The sequence below is a fragment of the Eleutherodactylus coqui genome, chromosome 9 (genome assembly GCF_035609145.1).
Source record: "Eleutherodactylus coqui strain aEleCoq1 chromosome 9, aEleCoq1.hap1, whole genome shotgun sequence".
NCBI lineage: Eukaryota > Metazoa > Chordata > Amphibia > Anura > Eleutherodactylidae > Eleutherodactylus > Eleutherodactylus coqui.
In genome coordinates, this window is record NC_089845.1 from 44,290,942 (window position 1) to 44,309,478 (window position 18,537).

Here is an 18,537-nt window from a genome sequence, read left to right on the forward strand (position 1 = left end):
ACACAATGTAGTTACGTATAGGCTGCGGGTATATCAGCGACCATGGAGCACAATGGGCTCTGTGTTGCGGATATCCACGGTAAAATAGAACCTGCTGCGTTCTCTTTTCTGTGAGTGGATTACGCAATTCCGACCTGCTAATGTGAGCGGAATTGTGTAATCCAATGCGATTGATCTGCGTATTACCGCGGATCAGACGCATGCGGAATCCGTAATTCCTATCCGGTCATGTGAGACCGACCTAAGGTAGATCGCTACCTTTTTATCACGTGATCGGGGACCACTCAACGAGGCCACCCGTCACTGCTCCAGGCTCTCGGCGACCGTTGGTCGCTGGGAGCAAGGAGATTTTAAATTTCCTGTGCTCCCCGACTCCTGCGCATGTGTTCGCTGTTTTGTCGGTGGTCGTATGCGCAGGATCCGGGAAAGTTCACGGAGGAAGATCGCGTCGGGGTACAAATACGGAGGCCTCTGGTAAAAAGTTTCATCTCCTCTCACCGATCGCATCGGTGAGGGGAGATCAAGCTTTACCTTTTTTTTACTTTTATGTGATCGCCATTATCCATTGGATAACAGCGCACACGTGACGAGGAACCGCTCACCGCGGCCCCCCGTGAAATCTCCAGGCTCTCGGCTAAATTTTGTAGCCAGGAGCAGGGAGATTTTAAATTATCCTGGCAATCCACGGCTTTTGTGCATGCGTCCGCCATTTTGGCGACGGGCGCGTGCACAGAAGCTGGGGTAAGGTCCGCGGATAAATCCGCGGGCCTTAGGTACGTCATTTCATCCTCCCTCACGGATATGATCCGCGGAGGGAGATGAAACGCAAGCTTTTTTAACTTTTTAAAACTTTTTTAAAACTTTTTTTTTTACTTTTACACTTTTTTTTTCCACTTTTTCCACTTTTTTTTTTACTTTACATGATCACTGTCATCCATTGGATAACAGTGATCATGTCCCCGGTATAATCTCTCTGTTCCTGGCTACACATGGCAGCCAAGAGCAGAGGGATTTTAAATTTCCCGGGGCTCGAGCCTGTCTATGCACGCGCCCGATGTCAATCATCGGGCGCGCATGCGCAGACGGGGATTCGGGTCCCGGGACATTGGGACATTGGGGAGGACTTAGGTGAGTATTTTCACCTCCCCTCATGGATCCGATCCATGAGGGGAGGTGAAACTGACTTTTTAAAAAAACTTTTTTTAACTTTTTCGCGATCGCCGCTATCCAATGGATAGCGGCGATCGCGTGCCCGGGGACTGCTCAAAGCGGTCCCCGGTAACACCTCCTGGTTCCCGGCTACCTTCAGGAGCCAGGAGATTTCAAATTTGCCGGGGGCTCCCAGGCTTCTGCGCATGCGCCTGACGTCATCGTCTGGCACGCATGCACAGAAGACCGCCGGCGGGTCCAGGAGGACACGATCTCCGGGGGACACCGCCGACAAGCCAGGTAAGAATTTTCAGCTGCTCTGATGGATCCGATCCATCAGGGCAGCTGAATATCTAACTTTTTAGGCACTTTTCTTTACTTTTTTGCGATCGGCGCTATCCATTGGATAGCGCCGATCGCAATGCTGGGGGGGACTGCCCGCATCCTGGGATAACAGCTCCATGCTGTCGGCTACCTGCGAGCACCGACAGCATGGAGCTGTCACGTCCTCAGGCAAGTGGGCATAAATCCAAAGAGGATGCATAAAACTACGTCCTCTAGGATTAAAGCCCACTTACTGAGGACGTAGTTTCCCGATGGGGCAGTCGTTAAGGGGTTAAAGTCCAGGACCAAATGCTGTATATTTACTGCGCTTGGTCCTTAAGGGGTTAAGAAACCTTTAGGCTCGTTCTACACAGGGCTGATTTCTAGTAGAATGTAGAACAGCGAGCATTCTGCTGCAGATCAGCCCAGAAAGCCTGCTTCCAGACTCACGCCATTTAGTGCAGGTTTTATCGCGAATTCCTGTGCGGAATTCACCCCATCATTGTGAAGAGGTGATTTCCACAGCGGACACGGCAATAAAATTGACATGTGCGAAAACTGAATTTCGCACCGCAAGTCAATTTCCATACAGGTTTTGTGTGGATTATTTTCACAGCTTGTTGTTAACATTTTCAAAATCTCATTCACTTTCTTACTCCTGTAAATTCTGTGGCAATTCCGCCCCATGTGAACCCCACCTTTGGGTATGGATACACGTATTGTAAACTCTGCAGACGTTCTGCAGCAGATCCTGAGAATGAAGGGGCCGCGGTGCTCCCAGTCACGTAGCTGTGCAGGATTACAAGGCTCTTGAATTTATGAAGCCCCTACCCTACAGTTGCTACCAACTTTATATCACCTACCTATGTTAAAAGAAAGACACGTGGCAACCTTCACATGGTAATGGAAGTGACTGCAGCTTTTATTTTCTGAACAGCAATTACGTAACCTTAAATAAGACTAACATATAACTGAAAACTACGCTAAAGGGGGTAAATCACAACACTTTTCCTGTGCCAGATGGCCTATATGTAGGATGTCACCACACCACTTTCAGAGCCATATAGCTGTGGCATCTGCAACAAAGCAAAAAGCATTGAAAGAACCTGACCAGAATATCATATGACAACCACGATGGGATATTTCTAGGAACTAAAGTATTCATGGATCATAGATTATGGTATGCAGATTTGGAAGTCACCAAGCTCCTATCATGCTAGACTATGGAGGGATTGAATGCCAGCCACAATATACAGAATAGCAGTAATGTCCTGCACTAAAATGTAACCACTACTCCATTCTCTCCCCCGATGATGCCTAGTTAGGTAAAACATGTCGGGGGGGGGGGGGGGGGGGGGGGGGGGGGACCAGTGGTAAAATGTAAAATGTAACCACTGGTCCACCCCCAACATGTTTCGCCTAACTAGGCGTCATCAGGGGAGAGAACGGGGTAGTAGTTACATTTTAGCGCAGGACATTACTGTTATTCCGAATATAAATGAAGGGTCTTGTTATTTGTCTAGCGCCAATGTATTCCACTGCACTTTCAGGTAATTTATTCATTTCCCCCCCCCCCCTGCCTCCCCCCCATAAAGCTGGGTAATCATTTTACCGATCTTGGAAGGATGGAAGTCAACCTTGAGTCGGCTACCTGAACCAAGTGGGGATTGAGCCTGCAACCTTCAGGTCGTGAGCGAGAGCTTAGGACTGCATACTGCTGCCTTAACAATCTACGCCACACAAGGCCCCTAGACAGGGAGATTGCGGCTGGTGTTCAATCCCTCCATAGTCTAGCATGATAGGAGTCAGCTTGGTGACTTCCCAATTTCCATACCATTATGGCATGATCTATGATCCATAAATACGTTGTCTCTAGGAGCTGCAAGAGTCATTTTAATATCTTCATATGTGTTTTAGCTCACTTATATAATAAAGGTTATGTTTTAGTTCGGTGGAGTCATAACCAACAGGCTTCTGGTTGCCCTGTTACAACTTTGTCTGTCCATTAGTTTAATACCCTGGTGTGACTCTGGGCAATTCTTGAATCATTTGTTCCATAGTAGTAAACCAAAGACACAACCAATGTAAAGAATTGTTATAGCCTATATTCTGTAAAACGTTTATAGGGAATCACATTTCTCATAGGCTTGTATGCTTATAGTGATCTCTTGATATTAATCTCAATGTTAATCATATCTAGAACAGAATGTTTAGCAGTTCCATGAAATAGAAGTCTAGGCTCACAGAAGGGGAAATATACCTGAAATGATAGAAAACATAATAGTGAGCTCTCATAATCTCCCCAACCAAATGATTACACACGAAGAACAACATGTCCTCATGATAGGATATGAATGTTCCAATGGCTGATAGCGTAAGAGGGGAATGTCCACATGCTTGGGAGTGATCTGCTACCGACACAAATATCTGGAGTTCCCGATGCTTTTACCAGTGATTTGCAAGTGAATCAAAAGGCACTGCTGTCCATGTGATATCATATAAAGGGTAAGTCTACATATTTGTTTTAACCATCTGTCAGAATTAATTAAGGAAACTAACGACGCAAGCTTTAGAGCTTATCAAAGATATATTCTCTTCGAAGAGCAGCAGAGTTAATTGATTGGCGCACTGACGATATTTATATTTTCAGGGCTTAGTTTTGATACACTGTTGAGCACAATTAAAGCTTTTCTCTAATGCCTCATTATATGGAGGCTTCCTCTATGAAAGGGATGAAGTATGAACTGTATTCTACTGTAAAAGCTCTATAAAGAATGTTTTTTAAACACATCAAAAATTTTAAAAAATTATGGTCGAATGGGTTGCAGGTGCACAAACACCTATTAAAATGTATGTCTACTATATAGCTACAGAATCAATACAAAGCAGAATAAACTGGATGGATTTACAAGAGCATAGTGGATATGATTGAAATAACACATTTTAAGTCTTAGGGCGCCCACCCACTGGCGTTTTTTTTACCTGCGTTTGCGTTTTGCGTTTTTCCTGCACAGGCATAGAGATAACATGTGTTCCTGTCCACTGGCGTTTTGCGTTGCGTTGCGTTTTTTAACATAGGAACTGTCAGTTGCATATGTGTCCTTATTTTTCTCCTAATGCACCCATGAAAGTCAATGGAAAAGCCGCGAAAACGCCGCGAAAAACGCGGGAAAAACGCCGCGTCCGCGAAAACGCGGCGTTTTTCACGCACGAAAATCGCAAACGCCAGTGGGTGGGCGCCCTTAATTAGCCATAATTAAATTTGGAAATAATATACAGACTCGAAAAGTCAAGAAACTACAATTTGTGCCAACTGTGTTAATAGTTAGTATAAGGGCGCCCACCCACTGGCGATTTTTTTCCCTGCGAAATTCGCAGCATTTTTTTCTTTGCAGGGGTCTATGGGACTTGTAATGTTAAAATCGCGATCGCGCAAAATCGCGATTTCGCGGTAAATTGCGATTTTGCGCGATCGCGATTTTAACATTACAAGTCCCATAGACCACTGCAGAGAAAAAATTGCTGCGAATTTCGCAGGGAAAAAAATCGCCAGTGGGTGGGCGCCCTTAGTGTAGATATTAAGTAATAAGTATACAGATTTCATGTTCTTCAAATGCCAGGTGCCTTTGATATAATTGTTGGGAACCCCCATGTCAGGTTCGGAGAGACCTGGTATATTAGGGCTCATTTTCTTGTTCCGCTGGAAAGAATAAAAAGCTATTGGACCATAAAGATCAAAACCCATCCATTGTTTGTAGCTTCAGTTAATAGTGGAAGGAGATGAGTAGTAAAACCAGAGAAGCGGTTCCAGAAATGGTGCATGTATTATTGGGGCACTGGGACCTCAGAAGTTTAGTGAGAGAGGGGAGGTTATGTAGCAGTTGTGCCATTGAATGACATCCGGCGCACAGCAGCGAAGAAGGTTGTCCTGCCGCAGTGGTCACATTCTTCCAGACCTCCTGTTATGAGGATCCTGTGCTGCCATTGCAGTGGGGATACTGTAGCAAGTACTGTATTTGGGGGTCCTTTTGTTATCACTGCAATGTTAATGTCGTTATTAGGAGGTCATATGTTTTTTTCTGTTATGGGGGTCCTGTACCAGGTACTTTTTTGTTATCATTTTATCATTTTCTGATCAAATTTAAAGGGCCACTCTGGGGAAAACACATTTTGTCATTTATGTCCCCTCCTCACCTAATTGCCTGTCACATGGAGGTCGCCTCTGTATATTGAATCCATTTCCTTGCACTGCAGCTAGGGAGCTGCAGTGCATGCTTATCAGGCACCATCTGTAGAATGAGATTTTTTACTTTTATTTTTAATTAATCCCATGATAATTAAGCACAGCATTAACTAAGGCTGTACCATTTCTGCCTGCTGGGGGGAAGTTTAATTAATCATTACTTCTATATTAATAATAATAATCTTTATTTGTATAGCGCCAACATATTCCGCAGTGCTTATATGGACGGGGGAATACAGAAAGACAAAAAAAAATTACAGAACCATGGTTACATAGTAATGAGTTGATGGAAAAAATAGGGGTGAGGGTCCTGCTCCAACGAGCTTACATACTACAAGTAATGGGGTGATACAGAAAGTAAAGGGCTGGAGATGTGCATTGTATGGTGAGGGGGAGAGTGAGCGATGTTATACACATAGACAATGGTCAGACATTTCACCTTAATAAGCTACAGACCAAAAGTATACAGTCAGGAGGACGAGCTGTGATCTCCTCTATCATAACTGTGTGTTCGGTATTTTGATAGGAGATTCTGTCTCTCCCTCCAGGCAGTTTCTTTGATATGATTCATATATCAGCAAAATACAGATTGAGTAATTCACTCTTCTATATATATAAAGACGAAAGCCCTCACTGACTCACTGACTGACTGACTCACTGACTGACTGACTCACTGACTGACTGACTCACTCGCCAAAAGTTCTCCAACTTCCCGATGTCGTAGAAACATGAATTTTGGCGCAAGCATAGATTATCTCCAAAACAGGAAAAGTAATTGGGTCCCAACTCGATTATTCAATTCTAGCGCAAAAGAATTGGCGTCAAAATTTAACGTACATAATCTAAATCTGTCACTTTCCAATGTCATAGAAACTTAAAATTTGGCACGAGCACTGATTATGTCATAAATGGGAAAAGTTAATGGGTCCCAACTCGATTATTCAATTCTATGCGCAAAAGAATTAGCGTCCAAATTTTACGTACGGAATCTAATTTTCTCACTTTCCGGTGTCATAGAAACGTGAAATTTGGCACGAGCATTGATTATGTCAGAAATAGGAAATGTTCATAGGTCCCAACTCGATTATTCAATTCTAGCGCAAAAGAATTAGCGTCCAAATTTTACGTGCGGAATGTAATTTCTTCACTTTCCGGTGTCATAGAAACGGGAAATTTGGCACGAACATTGATTATATCATAAATAGGAAAAGCTAATGGGTCCCAACTCGATTATTCAATTCTATGCGCAAAAGAATTAGCATCCACATTTTACGTACATAATCTAAATCTCTCACTTCCCAATGTCATAGAAACATGAAATTTGGCACGAGCATTGATTATGTCATAAATAAGAAAAGCTAATGGGTCCCAACTCGATTATTCAATTCTAAGCGCAAAACAATTAGTGTCCAAATTTTATGTACGTAATCTAATTCTCTCACTTCCTGATGTCATTTTATATAAAGGAAGCGTCGCATGGTTACCTCCACGTGGTGTTTTCTGGGTAACGCAGAGAACTATGCAAAATGGTGAACATATCTTTTTCCTCAGTATCTCTAAAGTAACCACGACTTCATAAGATTTTCCATGTGAACACCAGATAAACACCAGTACCAAATTAACTCGGGCGAAGCCGGGTATATCAGCTAGTCACATATAAATGTAAGTAGATCTGAGCTGGTCAGAACAGAGATCACATGACCATTTGAGAAAAAAGAGGTCTAAAGCAGAGTCTACATGGTGAGAGAAAATCACAGTAAATTACTATAAAGATAGTAAAATTGTTGAAATTTTTAGAATTGTCATGTGATATTAAATACTCTTGTTTAAAAAAGACAAAAGTATTATAGAAGTGATACCTTTATTGGCTAACCAAAAACTTTATATTCAAGCTTTTGATGCTGCTTAAGGCATTTTGTATCAGGCTGAGGGTCTGCTTAGATGAACCTATTTATTGTTTGAATGAGTGAATGATGTCAGAGTTCCCTTAGGCCTAATTCACACGGGCGGATTTCTGCCACGTATTACGCAGCGGAAATCCGCAGCGTTGGCCCGCAGCTATTAAGTTCTATTGAACCTAATAGCGCAATGCTCACGGTGCGGAATTCCTCCACAGAATTCCGCCCCATGAAAGCGCCCGCAGTCACCTGCGGAATGTTCTATTTGCCACGGGCATACGTGCGGACAGCTTCCATTGCAATCAATGAAAGCCGTCCGTCACACTATCTTCCGCTGTATAGCACAGCGGAAGATAGCGTGAAAACGCTTCCCCGCCTACCTGTGGCCGCGTCATATGACACGGTGGATATGTCATGTGACGCGGCCGGCGCGTCACATGACACTGCCGTCACGTCATGTACTCTAGGGCTAAATTAAGACCATGTGTTAATGTCTGGAAAGTCCTTATAAATTTAAATTTCCATATTTTTCTGCTCCTGTCATTTTTAAAATGTCCTTTGAGTATTAACCTTTTCCAATCCAGTGTCGGTTCCACATTGAGATTTCCCTGCACAGCTCTGATGTCAGCCGAGGTCGGACACGTGTTTCTAACAGTATGCAGGACAACACTCCAATGTGGGAGGCTATTTTGCATATGTATGTTACATTATGCAGGACAGCTTTCACATATCGGAGGCTCTTCTGCATATGTATTTTACAGTATACAGGACAGCTTGAGTGAAACAGCCTCTGACATTGGAGAGCTCCCTCCCTCTGTGAAAAAACCCTTTAAACGCCGCGATCAACATAGATCACGGCCTGTGAAGGGGTTAACAGCGTGCCTATGATACTATCAGTGTACTACCCTGTTTCCTCGAAAATAAGACGCGTCTTATATTAATTTTTGCTCCCAAATATGCGCTATGTCTTATTTTCAGGGGGTGTCTTATTTCGCCTTGGCAAATCCGTCTGTGACCGCTAATCCCTCAATTGGCCAGCTTTGTGGACGAAATTTCTCAGAAATCACGGCAAAGCTGGGAGAAGCTGGTGTTGTGGTGCAGATTCACCGGCCACAGAAACGGAAAAGCGTGCAGCCAGGTCACTTCAAAATAAGCGGCTGAGTGCCATGGGTTTTGAAGCAGCGCTTTCCCGGCGGAAATCTCGCTGTTTATCGCTGTGGCCAAACTGCGAGATTTCCGCTGGAAATAGGCTCTGTGAGAACCCAGCCTTAAGAATCACACACAGGGTGCCTGACTCACACACAGAGCCATAAAAAAATAAGACCTGTAAAGTAACGTACCTGTCAGGACAGTGTCCGGGATATGGGGGTCCCTGAGATATCCCGCAACCCCTGTCCCTGCCTACTTGCCCCCCTGGGCTAACCCCCAGGGCGACAACTGGGCGACGGTCCCTACCCTCACTAGGGAAGCGGGACACGGGAGACAAACAGACACTGAGACAAAACAACGGTAGAATGGTCAGACAATCCGGGTAGGCAACAAGAGGGTGCGCAGTACAGGGGGGTCAGGCAAAAACGTAGTCAAGTCCAAAAGCAGGTGTCAGAAAAGCCGAGGTCACAAGAGCAGTCAGGATAAACGCGGGTGTAGCTGGAGAACCAAACTAACACTGGCAACGCCTGACAGGAAAACACACATATTTAAATGCTGTCAGTGCTCCCGCCCCAGAAGCTGATTGGGGCGGGGAGCCTGACAGCAGCAGGGCTAATCAGGGAGGTGCTGGGGGCACGCCCCCAGTCTTGCAGCACAGACCGTTACTAGGGAAGCCAGCCTGGTAGTCAAGTGACTAGAAGCACCAGCTGCCTCCCTAGCAACCCGGCGGCGACCAGTCTTACAGCGGCCCGGGGAGATCACCAGAACCGGGGCTCCCCTACGCCGCACTCCTGTAGCCCGGGTGGCAGGACCGGTGGTGCGGGCACGGCGGCCCCGAGAGTTGCAGGTTCTGACAGTACCTGTCTGCAGACAGAAGTTCCTGTACCACTTGTAAGCAGGGATGGTATTGCAGCTTCCGGCCACCAGGGGGAGCTCATCACAGCAGACATGTACAGCAGGAACAGAACATACAGTATGAACTTTTCCAGCCAGCAAGGGGAGCTTACAACAGCACACTCGTACAGCACAGCAGGAGGTAGGAGACAACGGGGATGGCAGCAGGGGACAGGCCTCTTGACTTCCCTGCACACTTTAGTATGCCTTACTATCGGGGTGTGCCTTATATTTGTGACTTCTGCAAGTGTCTTACTTTCAGGGGTGCCTTATTTTCGGGGAAACACGGTATGTCTCCACCAAGCTCTCAGAAGCTCCGTAAAGTTCTGTGTGTATGCTGCAGCCAATCAGGAACTGTGGGTGTGACCTAGGCGTTACCTGTAGCTCAGCCCGGTCACGCCCAAACTTCTGGTGAAGACATACTGCACTAATGCCGGAGATTCCTTAGGTTTGGTGGCTGTTTGTATGAGAGGAGAGGTAAATCTGGGAATACTTCCTTAAAGGGGTTGTCCCGCACCGAAACGGGTTTTTTTTATTCAATAGGCCCCCCGTTCGGCGCGAGACAAACCCAAGGGATGGGTTAAAAAAAAAAAAGGTTTAGTACTTACCCGAATCCCCGCGCTGCGGCGACTTCTTACTTACCTTACCAAGATGGCCACCGGGATCTTCACCCACGATGCACCGCGGGTCTTCTCCCATGGTGCACCGTGGGCTCTGTGCGGTCCATTGCCGATTCCAGCCTCCTGATTGGCTGGAATTGGCACACGTGACGGGGCAGAGCTACGAGGACCAGCTCTCCGGCACGAGCGGCCCTATTCACCAGGGAGAAGACCGGACTGCGCAAGCGCGTCTAATCGGGCGATTAGACGCTGAAATTAGACGGCACCATGGCGACGGGGACGCTAGCAACGGAGCAGGTAAGTGAATAACTTCTGTATGGCTCATAATTAATGCACGATGTATATTACAAAGTGCATTAATATGGCCATACAGAAGTGTATAACCCCACTTGCTATCGCGGGACAACCCCTTTAAGTTTTTTTGTCTTAGTGGGGTACAGGTTGGAGGTCAGTAGTTATTTTCCTCAAGATGATCATCTGGGGTTGTATGTGAATTCAAACTGCTAAGAACTTTCCAGACATTAACACATGGTCTTAATTTAGTCTGTGGTTCATGTCTCATTACCTAAAACAAAAAAAAGATTTGGCACCATGTTAGCCAGTAGAGCAATGTGTGATTGTTCTCAGTGAGAGAAACCAAGTAATCTTGAAGATATGATACCTTTTAATGGCTAACAAAAATACATGATGTTACAGCAAGTTTTCAGGGATATCTTTCCCCTTTCATCAGGTTAATGAATGAAACTAGTTTGGATGGCACATAATTATAACAAACAGATGCAGAGGGGGGGGGGGGGGGGGAACACATTCCTCTTGATCTAAATACATGTTCACACATGTGGCAAAACATTTTAGTGGTCAGGGACACAGTATTGGGCAGCTGAGAGTTATTATACTGAAGGGCAATTTCAAGTCGCAGCATCACAGAAGAATTTGGGAGTACAAATTGATGGCCATTGATACCCTCAAGAATTGAGTTAACCTCAGCCCGGTATTCTTGCATAAGTGGGAAATATGAAAGGTCTGAAAGAGGTCAAGAGGGATGTCCTCTTCCCAATCATAATTTTTTTTCTTTAAAACTTCTTGAAAATTCAGAACTTCACTTGTAATAATGTTGCCATCCAATAGGTGGTGCTGCATCTCCTCCCATGTGCAGGTTTAAGGAGAGATAAGACTCATCATAAAACTGTCCTGAGCTCAGTGGACTGATTTACGATTTATGCCTCGGCTCAGTTTGTCTGTTGTTTCAGGTTTTGAGTGCAAAACAGTCTCAAATTTCTGTGCGTGAACATCTATTTAGATCAACAGGAATGTGTACCTCTCCCCTCTGCATCTGCATGTTATAATTATGTGCCATCCAAACGAGTGTCATTCCTGACGAAGGGGGTGAGATATCCCCGAAAGCTTGCTGTAACATCATGTATTTCTTAGCCATTAAAAGGTATCATATCTACAAGATGACTTGGTTTCTCTCACTAAGAACAATCACACACTTGTCTCATTACCTAAACGCTTCATATTGATCACCCCAGTCTGTACATAATAGGGCATCGCCCTCTCTTTGCTTTTGTGAGTAATGACGAGGTTGGCTCCTACAGAGACTCAATAACGTAATTGCACCACCTGTTTCTGATAGGAAGTAGCAATTAGCAGGGCAAGGAGCAGGCTACTCCTTTCACCAGCCAACACAGGATCATTCAATTGAATTTAGGGAAATCCTTCTTCTCCTCGATTCCCCAAATGTGCTTGTTATTTTAACTGAAATGAATCCTCCCTCTGTGTATATAACAGAAATTAAATGGCATATATTACAGGAACAATACACCAAAATATACTGTATTTGCTACATCCCAAAATAAATTCCCACTCTTCAATGTGGTTTCACAATAAAGGCAATGTACATTCATTGGTCGTTATTTGGCTGGCTATCTATTTGGAGCTCATGTACTGTACAATGTCAATAGAATGTCTATTAAACCTTCTGTGTCAGAGAACAATAGGGCAATTTGTTCAGATAATATATCTGTTTGGGGACAGTTTCACAGTTAATCGTACATGTGCTTGGCAAGATATATTTATACAGCACTTGCAAATAAGCAAAACCAATATTGGGAGATCCTTTTTTATGTGTATTATAAAGGGTTTACAGCTCACCACAGTATGTGGTCCACATATACTGTATATCAGGAAAAGGATCTTTAATGTTAATTTTGCAACTTAACATTCCATTAAAACACAAAAATGTAATTATTTTAGATAAAAAATATATAAGATTGCCACTTAGCGCTATACTTCTACTCCCAAACTTAGTCACGTAGAACACAGCTGCCCCATCTGGATTTAGTGTACTGAGCACCGAACACTTCTTCTTGACATTGGTGTGGACAAGTGGCTTGGTTTAGATGTTCCCTTGTGTGCAGGGGCGTAAGTAAAGGCTCAGGGGCCCTGATGCAAAAGGTGAGCTGGGGCCCCCCCTCTATCTGTATCTGTACCCGTACCCATACCTAAACCATGCTGCACAGAGACATAACTTGAAGCTCCTGGGCCCCAATGCAAAACCTGTAACAGGGCCCCCAACTATAATGCTTCATTCATAGTACTGGGCTCCCTATATGAAGAAGAGAGGCCTTATGGGCCGCCTAACACTCATGGGCCCGGGTGCAACCGCATCCCCTGCACCCTCTATAGTTACGCCCCTGCTTGTGTGGAAATGATAACATGTTCCGTAGTAAATGTTCTGGGCCTTGCCCGCACCCTATCAATACGGAACTTTCTCAAGAGCTGATGCCAGGCATTGGAAATAGATCTTTAAAGCCTTGAAACAATCTCATCCCTTCCCTGCAACACTAACTGTAATCTGTCCTTGTACCTCATCTTCTATACTCCAACCATTACCCTCATTAATCGGCGTTGGTAGAGCTGTTGCCTGGCCTACTTACTGTCTGCTGCTTTTTTGGCGGATAGGCAAATTAGAGTTGGTCTAGGCTGACGCCGATGTTTGCTGATCACAAGGAAGGAAAGAGCTGTCATCCAAAAATAACTCCATTCTTTTCCTGCTGTATGAATCCATTTGTATCTGTAGAGATCCATGAAAGAAGAGGTTAAATGTGATCATGTTGTTAAAAACTGACAAAATTTAAAGGGGTTATTAAGAAAGCGACTATAGGGATACACTGGGGTCGGAGTGGAAGCGCTGCTCCGACCTTTGTGTAATGGCCAGCACTCATAATTGCAGGTGCAGCTCTCATTGAAATCAATGGGACCCCTGATTTCAATGAGTGCTGCACTTATAATTAGAAGCGCCTGCCATGACACAGGGGTCGGAGCAGCGGATTACGCTCCAACCCCAGTGTATCCTGACGGGCGCTTCCTGGATAACCCCCTTAACAAAAAGATACACATATACTGGATACCATGTCTCAATATCTTTAACATCTGATCATAAGGGTGTACTTTTACTTATTGAGAAAAGGTGTTGCCCAGATAGCTCTGTGTCTCAGAAATGCATGTTATCTTAAGGCTGGATTCACACGGGCAATAAAATCGCGTAAGATTTGTGCGTTGTGAGACACACAAATCTCAACCCCATTCATTTGAATAGGTTCATACAAATGAGCGATGTTTTCTTGCATGGTACCATGCTGCAATGCTATGCGAGAAACACATCGCAGCATGTAATATCTTCCTGCGATATCGCCTATTGCTTTCACCCATGACTGGGGCGAAGGGATTCCCCGTGGGGATGAAGGAATCCCCTGCCGCTGCTGTCTTAGAGGATCGCAGAGTTCTCCCATTGCTTATATGCTAATGTGAAACTAGCTTAAGACTGGATTCACAGGGCATATTTGCTCATGCAAAATTTGCAGGCGCAATACACAGAGAATAGAACCCATTGAAATCACATGCACACATTTGTCCTGCACATTTGCTTGCACAAAAAACGCAGCATGCTCTATTTTCCTGCCAGTTTGCGAACCAAAAGTCCCCATAGATGTCAATGGGGATGTGTAAATTTGTGTAAAATACGCTAGGAGATGTGTGAAACACTGTGTAACTGTGCAGGAAAAAGAACACATCTGGAACCCATTAGACTAATAAGCTCTTTCAATTGGTGCAGGGTTTTTTCTCAGCGCAAATGCAAATACACTAATGCCTTGCGGGAAAAGTACAGAAAAATATGCCGATGAGTGCATTCCACTAAAATGCTTTACTCCTGCATGTGCAAATATGCTCATGTCATGCCGGCCTAACATGCTAGGTCTTTGCATTCATGAGTAGTCCCTCCCACCACTGATTGACAGCTTTCTCTCTACAACTGAGCATAGAGAGAAAGCTGTCAATCAGCTGTGATTGGGTGAGGGGAGCTCGCTGCTCGTGAATACTGAGAGCTACACAGTGGTCATACATCCTTGAGAGGACTCACACGGCATTTTCTCCCTATGCACAGCAGTAGGGAGGCACAGGTGTCTGCAAATATGAGACTTCTTGCATTGTGTGGCAAGCAATGAGATGTAAGTTCTCCCAAACTATAACACATTAACATTAATGATGGACTGCTAAAACCAGCATATCTGTCATTACTTTGTTCTGCCCTCAGAGTGGGCAGCATGAAGGCTTTGAAAGGTTCCCTTTAAATTGCCTTTTCCAAGCAGCGACGGTAATCAGTGCCTGGATACACCGAGGGCTAGAGTCTAAGCCGCTGCTCCAACCCCTGTGTAGCGGCCGGAGCTCAGAATTCCAGGCGTGGCTCTCATTGATACCAATGGGATCTGTAATTGCACAATATGGGGTTGCATCGATTTCAGTAAGAGCTGCGCTTGCAATTCCGAGGGCTGGCAACCACACAGGGGTCGGAGCAGCGGCTTCGGCTCAGACTGCGACACTGACAGCCGGCACTGCCTGGAAAACTCCTTTACGTCTATTCCAGAATACGACATACTTGCCTTGTCTTCTATGTCTAAATAATTAAAATCACCTTAGTGTTCCCATAATTAATCTCTATTCATTCATTTTGGATCACATGCCACAAATACATGCAATGTGTACTGAGAGTGGGTGTGAGCGCACAATAAGTCCAATCATGCATATTTCATGAAAAGCAAATGACCTTTGCTATTATTGTCTTCCTTTGACATAAGGCCTTAGCTATTCTGTTTGCCAGTGCTGTCATTGAATAAAGAATAATAGCTATGCTTTAGAGCAAGTCATATTTTATTAAAGAGCTATTCACCCATCTCTAATATTCACGCCGTAAGATGAATACAATATATTGACGCGGCCCGGGCAGTGTAATTATTACCTGCTCTGTAGCTCAATAAATACATCATAAATGGGCCTGGAGGACGCACGGAGACTATTTAAACCCACAGCTTCCTGTTCCTGTTATCCTGGTTATCTTGTTAGTTTTCCTGATCATTATGTCACCTGAAGCACTCATGAATTTGAGGCTTTGTATGCAGGCCCTGGGCTAGTAGAAGCCGTAAATCAGAACCCTAAGTCCCGGAGGTTGGTCTGCATGTATACCCTGAGTGTGTTTCCATCACAGTCTCTGTAGGAGATCCGCCATTCAGACTTTCTCCACACGGGCGTTTTATCTTGGTGATTTTGCTGTGATAAAACGCTTGCCGAAAATTGCGACCATCTGAAGCATTGGATTCCAATGCATTTGTTCAGATGGGTGATTTTTGGGGGCTGACCAGAAAAAATAGGTCTGGACCTATCTTTGACCACAATACGGCGGCCGATCCCATAGACTCCTATGGGAGCTGCTGGAAAAGGGAGGTGGGAAGGAGTTTAGCAGCAGCTCTGCTTAACTCCCTCCCCCTCTCCGCCCCTTGCCGGCTGTCAGCAAAGGGAGGGGGCAGAACAGGACGGGAGATTAGCACACTAGCTCCATCGCGTCCTGCCGCCTACCCTTGCCGACAGCAGGCAAGGGGCGAAGAGGGGGAGGGAGTTTAGCAGAGCTGCTAAAAAATGTCCATAACCTTTAAGACCTTACAAGGCTGCCCTCCTTCAAGATCCTCAGAACATTTCTAAAGTATCTAGTGACTTTTCTATATCTCTTTATTAGAGATGAGCGAGCACGCTCGTTTAAGGCTGATGCTCGATCGAGCATCGGTCTTGTCGAGTAATTGATTACTTGACCGAGCCACCATGCGGGGGGGTGGGGGGGGGCAGCGGGGGGAGAGAGAGATATCTCTCTCACTTTCCCCCCAACATGGTGCTTGGTCGAGTAATCAGTTATTCCACAAGACCGATGCTCGATTGAGCATTAGCCTTAAATGAGCATGCTCGCTCATTTCTACTCTTAATACATCATCCTCACAGTACACTCTTTGTGATAACATAGCTTACCTATACTCACTTTCCCTTCATCCCCCTGGGTTCATCTACAGGGTGAACCTCTTCCTAAAGAGCGACCATTCCGGGGACATATAGACTCCCAGTTGAGTTTTAAAAATCATATGGAAAAAACTTAATCGCCTGTTTCCTTTAGCAATTCTCATCAGTTCATGATGTAAGAAGGCCAACAGATAGTGTATAAACCAGCACTACTCGTGGATGTTCAAATCCATGCATCAGGAAAGTCCATGCTGAGAGTAATAGTATTGTGTTGCTTGTCCTCCTGTGGTGCTACATGGCAATAGTCCAGATCCAAAGACCAAACAATACTTAAAAGAATCCACAACACTTCAGCAAACCAAAACACATAGCAGCCATTATTTAACCCGTTTAGGACCAGCCACAGTAAATTTACGGCGGCTGGTCCTGGGCTTAGAGCACCGCCGATAGTAAAATTATGGCGGTGCTTTAAGTCTCCTGTCTCTGCAATCAGTCAGAGGCAGGAACGGGTTATCAGCTGTTAGTGACAGCTGATAACCCGGAGCAGAAGGCAGGAGGGGTTTTTAACCCTTCCTGCCTTCTGCTTCCCCGATATAATGAGCACTGTATGGGGAAAGTGAAAGTAACATGTACTTTCACTACGGGAGCCTCGGAGGTCATGTGACCTCCTGGGATTCCGTGCTACTGTAGAGCTGGAGGGTCAGACTAGACCCTGGCAGCTCTGCAGGTGACTAATGTCACCACAGGGGTTGCTTTCCCCTGTAACTAGGGCTCCTATGGACGCCCCAGCTACAGTGGGAAAGTGTCAAATAAAGAAAATATGTGAATGTCCCCCAGAGGTCTTACATGACGTCATGGGGAACATAGATAGTAAACAACACAATTACACAAATAAGTAAAACAAAATAACAGACTAAAACAACAATACATACATAAGAAAGAGAATAACACAAAGCAGACCCCAACAAAAACCGTCGCCCTATGCGCCCTGTAAACCAAAACCATACATACTATATATCAAAACGTCCGAAACAAATAGAGGAACCCATTCCCATACTTTATTTTAGTGTAACAATAAAAATAATTTAAAAAAAATTATAAATATTTTAAAAAATGATTTTTTTTAGCTTCTTACCCCCAATAAAACTAAAAAACGGGAAAAAAAAAGTCAGTGAAAAAGATATAAAAAAATAGTTCTATATGTCACGGAAAAAAAGCGCAGCAAAAATAATTTTGGTAGCTAAAGGAAAAAAAATAGAGCAGTAAAACCACCACATGGGTAAAATCCCTAAAAAGTGTCTGGTCCTTAAGGTACAAAACAGCCTGGTCCTTAAAGGGTTTAAGGTGTTTGAGCCGGTCTACATGCAGGGAACAAATATACAGGTAAATCGGCCAACAAATAGTTTAGCATCACTTTCTCCAGCCAGTTATGAGTGATTGTATAATCAGCTAGCATGCCTATTTTGCATTGCATGTATTTATCCTTATCAACAGACAAGTGGAAAAAGCAGTAACAAAACACCATCACATTTAAAAAATAGTTACATTTATAAAAAGGATAAGTGATCAATTCTATCGTTAAAATGTACCTGACTTTTCAGGTAACTTTTCACAATAAACTGCCATGTATGTATACATGACGATAACACTATTCGTGGCCATTATATGATTCATTTCTTGCATTTACCACCATATTTCCCCTCTGCAGGCAGTATCTGTAATTCTCAGTTGTCTCTGAGCTCATGGGTGGACTCTAGCTGTTATGCTTTGTTCCATACATTGTGAAGAATAGGGACTAAATAGCGACTAAGCAGGGCCCTACAATAGGGCTTGTAGAAAGAAAGGGACTAAATGGTATTATTTCTAAAGAAATTGAAATAGGACAGTGATTAAACTTTAACTAACACTATCCTTTATT

At 44.4% G+C, this 18,537-nt stretch overlaps 1 protein-coding gene across 1 annotated transcript in view; it reads left to right on the plus strand.

The window, feature by feature from the left end:
- Positions 1-17,894: 17,894 nt before the first annotated feature.
- Positions 17,895-18,537, plus strand: part of RPP40 (ribonuclease P/MRP subunit p40) — a 39,566-nt gene continuing 38,923 nt past the window's right edge. Inside the window, exon 1 of the mRNA XM_066578836.1 lies at positions 17,895-18,002. Coding sequence (XP_066434933.1) covers positions 17,895-18,002 — 108 coding nt within the window. The remainder of the gene's footprint in view (positions 18,003-18,537) is intronic.